A 12,469-nucleotide genomic window follows, 5' to 3' on the forward strand; every position below is an offset into this window, starting at 1 on the left:
CTGTATTTCCTCTCAGAGAGCTGAACAATATGGGGATCTGGTACCGTATGGGAAAGGTGCCCCGGACCCAGGACTCTTCACCTGTACAGAACAACTCCACCACCAACACCACCAATAACATCCAGACGGTCACCAACAACTCCACTCCAGCGCCAGTCTTGCCCAAGTACGTGTTTGTGAAATCTGAAAAACTGAGGAAGTGTGAAGTGCTTTTGTTGCAACAGCTGCAGAATAGAAAGAGAGAGAATGAGACAAACTGAGAGGAGGAAGAGAAACATGGATTGGAAAAACACTTTAATCAGCAGATGCAGCTTAGCATTCCTTAGATTCTGGAATAAATGAGGATGTGGTTTTCCAAGAAATCCTGTATAGTTATAGTTTATCCCATATAGTTCCAATATAGGCTGTACTTATAGGCAAATTCAGTTCAGTAGCTGACTCGAAAATTGCAACCCTGGTAACCTGGTTTACACTGGGTGATTTTCATTGGGTCAAATAGAGCCTGCTTTAATGCATTATGGTCACCTTCAACAGCCTTAAATCCAACACAAGAGACATTTTCGTCGTACAAGTTGTAGTCCGACATGCTTTTCCGACTCGTTTTGATTGATGGCCCTGATCATAAGCTGTTTTTTATGGAGAGAAAACAGTATCTAAACCTTCCACAAATGTACGTGAGAGATCCACATTCGCGTGTACCAATCCACAAATGCACGCGAGAGATCCACATGCGCACGCACCAATTCACAAATGCACGCGAGAGATCCACACACACAAAGCAATCCACAAATGCACGCGAGAGATCCACACACACATTTAATTATGTGTAAATTACACACCTGTAATTTAATGCACAGTAAATCACAAGTCTTTTGCATTGGTGTTCTTCTTAGAATGCCCCTGAATATGCGCTTTTGTACCTGTGGAATGTTTTGAGACTGTCGTTCCGTGGACTTGATTCACAAATGCACAGAAGCCTATCCGTATCTGTCCCAAAGATGCGATACAGTGTTCTTCCTCCAGAGGGCGCTTACTGGCCTTCGAACTGAATCTTCCAAAGGGCTAAATTCATTTTGTTTTCTGACTTGGTGAGACAACTGAAGTCTAAACATTTTTCACTTAATATCTTATACATAAATACAAATATAGAAAACAAACCTTTTTTTATTCTTCAACATGAGATCAGAAAATATATAGCCTATTAAAAAAAAAAACATTCGGATAACAGGATAGCTTTTAAGTCTTTAAAATGATTTCTGTAACTGTTGGTCATTACTAGGCTAAGTACTATCGCAAGTGCTGTGCCAAGTGTGAGACTGAACAGGGCAGGCATGGTCAAAGGGCGGAGCTTTGGGTGCTCGAGCCCTAGCCCTTTTTCAAAATAAATCAAAAGTGCCCCTCTCAGACAAATATCAATGATAATATTTTTGGTCAATAAAACAAAATACATTTGACTTATAATAACATGACAATGTGTACAATATTAACGAATGGCTCAAAAGTCGGAAAATGTCTGTTTATTTTTTCTTATCAGTCGGTCTAAGTGTTGCCATAGTGCGTTGCTATGGGTTGCATGCGATTTACTGGCTGATTTTCCACAGCTAAAACGCTTAACGTGAAAAACGCTTAACGTGGCTTAATGCACTAAGACTGTTAAAAACACACCAAACTCAGGAAATATCATAGCCCAGAATATGAACGCAAGGCGTTTTATTACACGTTAAACGTTTTTCTCCCATAGAAAACCATTATAAGAAAATGCTTAACGTGGCTTAATGTACTAAGACAGTGTTAAAAACACACCAAACACCAAAAGGAAATATCATATTAATACTGTCTTAGTGCATTAAGCCACGTAAGCGTTTCCATGCGTTCATATTCTGGCGTTTCCATGCGTTCATATTCTAATACAGAAATCATTTTAAAGACTTAAAAGCTATCCTGTTATCCGAATGTTTTTTTTTAATAGGCTATATATTTTCTGATCTCATGTTGAAGAATAAAAAAAGGTTTGTTTTCTATATTTGTATTAATGTATAAGATATTAAGTGAAACATGTTTAGACTTCAGTTGTCTCACCAAGTCAGAAAACAAAATGAATTTAGCCCTTTGGAAGATTCAGTTCGAAGGCCAGTAAGCGCCCTCTGGAGGAAGAACACTGTATCGCATCTTTGGGACAGATACGGATAGGCTTCTGTGCATTTGTGAATCAAGGCCACGGAACGACAGTCTCAAAACATTCCACAGGTACAAAAGCGCATATTCAGGGGCATTCTAAGAAGAACACCAATGCAAAAGACTTGTGATTTACTGTGCATTAAATTACAGGTGTGTAATTTACACATAATTAAATGTGTGTGTGGATCTCTCGCGTGCATTTGTGGATTGGTGCGCGCGCATGTGGATCTCTCGCGTGCATTTGTGAATTGGTGCGCGCGCATGTGGATCTCTCGCGTGCATTTGTGGATTGGTAAACGCGAATGTGGATCTCTCACGTACATTTGTGGAAGGTTTAGATACTGTTTTCTCTCCATAGTTTTTAAACAAGCAGCTGGCCAATAGTGAAAATAATGCTTTTGTTGGCCGATACCGATTATTTTGGCGGTGCATCTCTAATCTTGACGGTTCACAAGTTTAGGGTTGCTCTTCTGCTCCCCAAGGCTGCATTTATTCAATCAAAAATACAATAAAAACAGTAATATTGTGAAATATTATTACAATTTAAAATAACTGCTTTGTAATATACTTTAAAATGTAATGCATTTCTGTGATCAAAGCTGAATTTTCAGCATCATTACTGCAGTCTTCAGTGTCACATGATCCTTCAGAAATCATTCTAATATGATGATTTACTGCTTAGGAAACATTTCTTATTATTATCAGTGTTGAAAATAATTGTGCTGCTAAATATTTTTATGCAAACAGTTATGCATGGGTTTTAAAGATTCTTTGATGAATAGAAAGTTCAAAGATCAGCATTTATTTAAAATAGAAATCCTTTTTAAACATTATAAAATGTCTTTACTGACACTTTTGCAACTTCATGCATCCTTACGGAATAACAGTATTAATCAAAATATGCAAAAACATCCTGTTTTCCATGATATAACTGGACTAATGAAATGTTTAAGAGTGCTTTCACATGCTATTCTTGCGTATGTTTTCTCACATGCTTGATGTTTACTGGCTTGTTTGTGTCTCAGGGTTTTGTACGCCCCGGAGCTTTTTCTGACCCTAATGGGAAGTGTCTGTTCCAGCTGTTTCCCTCTCATAGTTTCCTCTGTGTCTGTCTACTCTCTTGATACTGGCGGCCTGTGATCCTTTTATATATAACAGGATACAACTGCAGTCAAGTCACTTAAACAAAAATGCATCTCCATAAGGGAGTGACCGTCTTCTCATTCTGTGGTTCCTAAACGCATGTCTGCGCTTTTTCTCCCAGCGTTACACAACAATCGAGACTATTAGCAGACAACAAGCAGAAAAGTAGACTAAACAGTTGACTATCTAATGAATGACAATGTGATTTACACCAGTGCATTGATGTTAGCCAGTCATAACAGCCATTATTTAATAATATAATAATAATATACTAATTATTATTTAATTATTTAAATCAGTTTAAAAATAGGAAGCTATATAGATGCACATTATAGTAAAATGGTTTTCTGTCTTGTATTTTATCTCAAAATAAAGGAGGTCATTTTATTCCACATGGAAAATGAACGGAAATAAGTTAATATTACAGCCTCTAATTTACATGAGGTAAACATAATGCTGCTTGGTTATTTTAACATATATAATTGCTGTCGTAATAACAGCCCATTTCAAATGTGTACATGCTTTTCTTCTTTTTATTTTTTGAGCAGTGATGAAATATATTGCTCTTGCAAATACTTCCCAGCATTTCAGTAATAAAAGGCTAGATCTTTAAAATGCATCCAAATTACAGCGAAGCTCAACCGTACGGTGCTCTGCAGTGGTCAAAAAGGATAAACAGTGAATTTTGAAGCGATTTCTTCTTGAAAACTTAGAGATGTGTATTCGGACGGCAATTAAATCCCTACACGACCTTGGTATTTGTCAAAAAACAGATGGTAATTCAGCCGGGGATTTTTACGCTGGTGGTGGGAGGAAAACACTGACATACTGGATTCGGATGGCAATAAAATCACAGACTAGCCCCTGTAAATGATGAAAATGTATTACGACCCCACGAGAAACAATTACTGTTCGAATAGTGCTATAGAGGTGGAAAGGTCATGTAAAACTAAATTTGATGCATGAACCCTAAACTAGCATGAGTGAACTTTTCGTTCCTGTATTAGGGAAAGATTATAATGCTATAAATTCAGTCACTTTAGTTTCTATCTTTACCACATTACATAGGACGAATATCACTGGTTTAACACAACTAAATTCTGTTTATAGCCATTTTTTCCTATGCCCTATGAGGCATGATGGGACTAACTTCCATTAAACTGTAAACAATCAGTGAAAGGTTTGCTCTATAAGCATTTTCAGAGACTGACGATAAGAAGATTACATTATTCTCCTCACCCTTCAACTATCGAACATTAATAAGACATTTAAAAGTGTAAAAAAACATTAAAGAAAAGACTACAACAGACCATGAATAATCCCAAAATCTTGATTTATTTCCGCAGCAATATTACGGATGTGTTAAATATCATTGCAGTAATATTATGTAACATACATTGCCTTAATCAAAAATGTTAATTAATTGGAACACTGAGTGATAATATTTCAAAGTGATTTCTGTCATTTGACAGACAATAAATGTTGTGTTTACCTGCTTTAGAAACATTCCAGTTAACATTGCATCCGTATGAAAACAAACCTGGAAAGAGACGTGAGTATTTGGGAAATTAACGAGATTCTTAGTGCATTTCGGTTAATTAATCATGGAATATATCATACATTTAATCAGGAGAGCAGACCATAAATGCACAGTATATGTTGTCTTTTTCATACTCTTACAGCGGAACATAAATAAAAAAATCAGCAGGAAACTCATGCAGCGCCTGTAAAAGCTCTTGTTATACCAAGAGTTACATTATGCTCCTGACATCTGGAAATAACACATGAAGAACATTTTACAGCTCATTCAGTCAGACTGACCGATAAGGATTGTTTGTAGTGCAACTTTATGATTTGAAATGATTCGTTTCAGTCTTTTTAAGTGGAACTTCCCCAAACCGGAAGTGCTGCCCATAATCTAAAACACAGTAGGTGAGTTTGGGAAACAAGTGGATGCACTCATTTTGTTCCACATGATTTGGTATTAAGCGTGGAGTTTCCCTTCCAGCTGCCAGCAGAACACCTACATACTGAAAACATCAACTGAGGATAAGTCATGCGTGCGGTGATTCAGTCATGCTATGAGTGTTTAATGGTGGGTGTTGCACATGAGACCTACAGCTTTCTCCTGTTATTCAGTGGATCTGTGGTAAATGCACCGCTTTATCCGTGTGCCAGCAGCAGGACCGTGTTACTGAAGTAGTTGTTTGTTTCATCCTGAAAAATACCGGTTTCTAATGCAGAATGTTTCCAAACACTGAATTGATTCCTCAAGGAGACGCTTGAACGGACGCCTACACATAAAATGGTGTTAAAATACCCATCTTTGGCAAGTATGATCGTAAAAACAGTCAGTTATATCTTGAACAGAAACTGCTGAGAAAGAAATCGGATGTGTATCAGTATACTGGATCCATGCGTTCTGTCTTAAAGTGAGAGTAGCCTATAAATGCTGTCTGTGTCATTTAATTATAATCAAATGACAAAACACAGCTTTAACAAAGATTAATATATACAGTATATTCAGTTTATACAGCAAACACTATAATGTTATTTTACATTGTAGGCCTAATTATTACATTTCTGTACCTGAATACTACAATTAGACCTTACTTTATTTGTAACATCGTTTTATTCTATTTATCTATGCTTGTAATTAGTGTTTTTTTTTGTTTTTAGTTTTTTTTACTGACTGTTCACTTGCTTTTTAATGTTTGATTTTTATTAGTTAGCCTATATTTGTAAAAATGAAAATGTCAAGCAATCTTGATGAATGACACAGGTGAACTTTGTCCAATAAGAGGACAGTTTTACATGGGACTTGCGTTTTGGTGGGCTTAGAAATGTTGCCTTGTGAACGCAAACCAATCCAAGAAGAAACGGCAACACTGTTTTTTAAGCCCCTTTAAAATTAAGCCCCTGTTTCAGAACAAAGCAAATGATCTACAGGTCTGAAAACACCCTTAAAAGCAACACTCCTGACGAGATGTGCACAACGACCAAAGACATTTCTCTGAGAGGGGTTTCTAACAGCTAAAGCTATAAGAATCGCCACTAAAAACATCAAACCTAAGCACAACTGCTGAAAATATCATTAAAAAACAAGGGGAAAAATCTAGACAAAATGTACTGAAAGGTTCTGGCATCATTAGGCAAATAGTTTGCTTTATTAGGATGTAGATCTCCTCATGTGATCTGAGACAGAATTATCATAATTTGCATGAATGTTACTGAGACAACCTTCAGTCCACTCAGTGTTCATTAAAGTTGACGGTCAGATGAAAGATTGGCAGGGACATTTAAAAAGCAGCCCTTTTTTGAGCGGATGAGACACAATCAACACAACTCTGATAATATTGAGGTTGAAGGAAGATACGTTGAATATGTATTTGATTATGTGATTTAAGTTTTCTGTTTCTGTTTCTTCATAGGCACATATCCATGACCCTGCCGGCATGTTTCAGAAAAAGCACAACCAGACCAGACTTTGAACACCAGAACTCCAACCTCTATGCCATCTCTGGTACCAGAACCGCACAAAACACACCTGGCCCAAACTGAAAACCTTCACAACCTCTTAAATATCCCATCAGCGCTAACGAGAGACGACTGTAACATAAGACCACCAATAGAGCTCCAGTCTAGAAAATTATAAAACATTATACAAAAATAGAAATAATCAGTGATCAGGTTTACTCTGTACGTTCACTCTTTCTAAATCAGTTCGATTTAGAAAATATCTACTAAAAAAGTATTTGCTATATGATATACACCGATCAGGCATAACATTATTAGAGCTACAGGAACGGCTTTCCTGTAGCTCAACCAGTAGAGTGTGGCGCTAGCAATGCCAAGGTCATGGGTTCGATTCCCAGGGAAAGCAAGAACTGACAATAATATAAAATGTGTACCTTAAATGCAATGTAAGTCGCTTTGGATAAAAGCGTCTGCCAAATGCATAAATGTAAATTATGACCTAATATTGTGTAGGTCCTCCTTTTTCTGCCAAATCAGCCCTGTTCTGTCGAGGCATGTACTCCACTAGACCCCTGAAGATCCACCAAGATGTTAGCAACAGATAAATTTACAAAGTCCTGTAAATTGCGACGTTGGGCTTGTTTGTGACCCATGACCCTGTGGCCGGTTCTCCACTGTTCCTTCCTTGGAGCACTTTTGAAAGATACTGACCACTGCAGACCGGGAACAGCCCACAAGAGCTGCAGTTTTGGAGATGCTCTGACCCAGTCGTCTAGCCATCACAATTTGGTCCTTGTCAAACTTGCTCAAATCCTTACCCTTGCCCATTTTTCCTGCTTTTAACACATCAACATTGTGGGCAAAATGTTCACTTGCTGCCTACTATATCCCACCCACTAACAGGAGCTGTGATAATAATCAGTTATTCAATCCACCTGTCATAATGTTATGCCTGATCGTTGTATATGGACTATGTAAACACTACCTTTCTTCCAGTCTTCTTAGCAGTAGTGTATTATATGTCAGATCTGTTGCTTGAGGTGAGACATGAGCACTTTACATTTGAGATGAAGGACAGTGGAAAAGGGCTTGGTTAAATGTGCATGTAATAATCCTCTGTCTGAAATCCCATCAGGACTCACAGTGTCCGTGTGGATTCATGACTGCTGTCGTTAGGGATGTAATAATAAACCCTTCTCGAGGTGAAATCACCAACTGTTCCAGTGATGAGTCAAAATATCTCTCTCTGTTCTGAGCTCTCATTTCTCACCGCATACATTCGTGAAGACCAGTTGTGTCTCCGTAATGATTTACAGAGAGATGGTTTTATTTGCATTTATCATTTAGCAGATCTTTTTATCCTTAATGACTTGCAAAAAATTAAGTCATTTGCATTCATTCTGTTGCCTTATTATTAGGCCTTTCATGTAATTGTGGTTATTCAATCAATCACGATAATTTGAGATATCTGTAATAAATCACATTTCAATCACATTTTGCCAAAGAATATTTAAAAAAATCACTGTTCTAAAGTACATAAAGATAGCGAAAAGTCTTCATACGAAATTAAAGTTTCTGGGTTTAATCAGACTTTATATTATATTAAATTATATTACAGTATAGCTGTACGATTCTGGAAAAATTGATCAATCATATTTTTTTTGCAAATCACTATGGTCCCATTATTCTGAACAGTAACAAAAATGACATGTAATTTACTAGAGGTTCTTTTCTGACAATAATAATTTCTGCAGTCCATTTAAAAATATATATTTAATTTATTTAAATTAATTATGTTTTAAAAAATCTGTTTGAATGACTGATCAAACGACTCGGTCATAAAGACTTCTCTTGTTTCAGTACTGAATGAATAATGCTGCGTCCCAATTCGCCTACTTATACTTCGTCCTAAAAGGATGTACTCTTTTTGTGAAGAAAAAGTATATACTTTTGAGTGTGTAGCAGAAAAGTATGCAAGCTTCGGGACTACTTCGCCATCTTTAACGGACTCTGTCGCTTAGTTACGAGCATCCCGTCACCGTTAATCTGCCCTGTAAGGCAGAGGTTTTCAAACTAGGGGTCCGGGGACCCCCAGGGGTCCTCCAGAAGGTTCTAAGGGGTCCCCAGAAAATTTCAGAGAATAAAGACAAAGCAAAAATGGATAAAGTCTACCAAATATTCTAATTGGTTAATTTCTAAACGTTTCTCTCCTTTTTTGCCGTATACATTCCAGAATTGTAAATGTTTGCTTTGAGTCTTTAGTGAGTTTCTCACTATAGTCCCCTTTATCTTAAAAAAAAATTGTTTTCTTAACCTAGTCTGTACACTGCTTGCATGCATTTATTGTAAAAGTTGAATACAAATCATTTTTTAATTGAAAATGTTCTTCTTCAGGTTTATGCATCCAACATTAATAGCCCATTTAAGATGGAAAACAATATGTTGTATTTATAATGTCACACTTAATATTAATCTAACAGTTTAAATATTTTTTCGTACATAAAAATAGATTGATTTTAGGAAGGGGGTCCGTTAAAAAGCTTCATCATATTAGGGGGTCCTTGGCATCATAAAATTTGAAAACCCCTGCTGTAAGGCATCGTCAGATTCGTCACAGTTCAAATCCTCCACATTCAGTTTAATCTCCTACCGTATCAGAGAGAAATGTAGCCGCACGTTGATCTGCTGTGTGTGTGTCTTTAATGCAGAGACTCTCCTCATGTGTTTGCAGTTTAAATATAATGATGCATTTAAAAGTTAATGGCCAAACGTGTCATTACAAAAGTTGACAATGCTGCTGCAGGTGAAATATAACGTGGACAACACTGAATAAATATATTTTTGTCAGGTTAAATATTGATAGTTGGTCACTCAAACCCCTTTATCTAAACTTCTCTATCCGTGAGACTCGCACATCCGCCATGTTTGTAGTTTTTTTACGCTTTTTATCCGCGTTTGTAGTTCTCGTCCAACTCCCAATGAGTTGTGGCCAATATCAGCCGTCAGAGTGCACATCGATCCGTACTTCGAAATCTGACTGGAAATGGTAAACCATCCGGGTATCTTTGGAATACTCTTTTCAACATACTACGATTTGGGACATACTAATTCTATTTTCGAATACTATTTAGTATGGATAGAATGCGAATTGGGACGCAGGATAAGTGAATGAATGATTACAATCTCTTGAATGAATGATTCAATGACAAATACATTATCGCTTGTTTGATTCAATGATAAATGCATTTTTAAACAGTCACTTGTCACCATCTACTGGTGTAATGGTTGGTACAATCTTTATTTGAAGCGTCAAGTTACTTTCAAAAGGTTTTGGATCACTGCGGTAGACATCAATGTTTATATGCGAAATATAAACTTTTATCCCAGTACTTCTGTGAACGTTTGAATTATTATATCATAGAAATAATGAGATGGATACATTGTCATTGAGGAATAAAATGAATAATTGTGTAGCTCTATGTTATATTATGTATTATGTAAATATATTAATATATGAATTTTCACTGCAATTAGAGTAAATAATGTGGGCTTACTTTATCAAATAAGTATCAAAATAATGTAGTTGGTTTACACCGTAAGTGACAGAATTAAATCGTTAATCGCAATTTATTTGTATGACTGAATCATCAGCACAAAATTCATGATCGCGACAGGCCTACTTTTCATAGCCATTCAAATTATATATCGTAGATTAGATTTTTGTGCTGGGCAAATTGTAGTGAACTCTAGTTAACTCTGCCTTTTTGACTTCTCAGCTATGGATGGAGTGCCTTTCATGATCTCTGAGAAGTTTGCGTGTGCCTCCAGTGACGTGAGTTTGTTTTCATGCTTCAAATGAACTCTTGCAAAGATAAAGATGTGACTAAACAAAATGCTTTCAGAGGATAAAATGCCATTTGGCAATAGAGAATAATGTATTATAGGTGCTTATAACTAGCACAAGGCCTTATCTGGCTGCTGTTGGTCTGACCGTGTCTCTGTATTTCAGTTGCAGCAGGTGGATCTAATGGGCATCAGAATCAAATCACTTGCAGAGATTGAGAAAGAGGTGAGGATCTGCTGAGTTTCACCCATCACACTTTGGTGTGCTTTTCTTGTTTCCATTAAAATGCAAACTAAAATAAATATTGATATATATTTTATATGCACATTAATTAAATCAGTATTAATTTGCCTGTTATTCACAGTCAATTTACATTCAGACTAAAGACCCCTTCACACTGAAAAAAGTTTTCATTCTTGGTTTAAAATGCATTAAAAGGGGTGTAAGTGCTATCTGGTAACCGTTGATTATATTTCAAATCACGAAAACAAATACGCCCCTACCCCCAAAAGGGTCTCGCCCCTATTTTGATAGCTCCGCCCCACACATACGTAACCCAGAGGCATTAACGGCTATGGCAGAATCTCTATGTATCTAATCCAGGTCGAATATTCAATCAAAAAGTCACCCCTTCTATCACAAAAACACAAACCGTTCTTGTGAAAAACTCGATAGTACACGAGCAAGACAGTCCAGCTAACGACATATTACAATTATGACCAGATTAGAGTTACACCAATCACAAACTTTTGTCATGAACAACTCTATAGCACGAGCCGACAGTCCAACTAACGACATATTACAATTATGACAGGATTAGGGTTATATAGATCATGAAAAGAGTAAGCAAACATATATTAGGAGTATAGTATCTTACTTGTCGGAGACATTGTGTGAGCTGATGCTTGAAGCGCACAGTGAGGAGATTTAGATGCTCCATACGGTGTGGAAATGAACGGGTCTTTATCATCGCTGAAGTGAGACTCAATACGATCACAAATGGACAAACAAGTGAACATGACACACGAGCATAGTCAAGCAGCATATATTAGGCTAGTTCTCGGCTAATGTCCGTCATGTGTGCCTCGTGTGTTTTGAATAATGACGTGCACAGAGCAAGCAAGCGCTCTTCTCACCATCATTAGTAGACACGCCCCTTCCTGCTGATTTGTTTGACCTGACAAGTTTGTTATTCCACTCAGCCCGAGTCCTTTTTCTAAAACGGTTTTGAAATATCACTTATCCCACCTTTAAAGGGTTAGTTTACCAATAAATTAGCCTATGATTTACTCACCCCCGAATCATTCTAGGTGTATGTGACATCATTCTTCCAGACGAATAAAATCTAACCGTAAACTCTTTCACCGTAAGTCGACTTGTGTACCGCTGACTGCCGGAAGCTAGTTATTTTAGTCTATAAAGTTTTAAATATGGATATTTTCTTACGCAAACGCATCACTTTGCTTTAGAAGGCGTTTATTAACCCCCAGAGACGTGTAGAGCAGTCATATGATGGATAGATGCACTTTTATGGTCAAGTCAATCCCATTATAAAGCTTGGATTAGCCAGGACATTATTAATATAACTGGAAGAAGAATGTCATGTACACCTAGGATGACTTGAGGGTGAGTAAATCATGGAGTAAATTTCATTATTGTGTGAACAATCCCTTTAAGGCACAATAGTTTTTGTTGGAAGATTTTTTTTTATTGTTATCATCAATAATAAGTTTGATTGTTACTCTTATTTGTTGACACTGTTTTATACAAGCGATATCTTTTTAAATGGGACAAATTTAAAAAGGCTGTGCTTTACAATGATTATTA

The 12,469-nt window shown here is 36.8% G+C and overlaps 1 protein-coding gene across 2 annotated transcripts in view; it reads left to right on the plus strand.

Moving 5' to 3' along the window:
- Window positions 1-12,469, plus strand: part of mvb12ba (multivesicular body subunit 12Ba) — a 38,966-nt gene that overhangs the window by 23,855 nt on the left and 2,642 nt on the right. For both annotated transcript variants that reach the window (XM_067439656.1, XM_067439657.1), the window contains exons 6-9: window positions 17-166; window positions 6,753-6,844; window positions 10,575-10,630; window positions 10,808-10,867. In XM_067439656.1, coding sequence (XP_067295757.1) covers window positions 17-166; window positions 6,753-6,844; window positions 10,575-10,630; window positions 10,808-10,867 — 358 coding nt within the window. The remainder of the gene's footprint in view (window positions 1-16; window positions 167-6,752; window positions 6,845-10,574; window positions 10,631-10,807; window positions 10,868-12,469) is intronic.

This window comes from Pseudorasbora parva, chromosome 3 (assembly GCF_024679245.1).
Source record: "Pseudorasbora parva isolate DD20220531a chromosome 3, ASM2467924v1, whole genome shotgun sequence".
Lineage (NCBI taxonomy): Eukaryota > Metazoa > Chordata > Actinopteri > Cypriniformes > Gobionidae > Pseudorasbora > Pseudorasbora parva.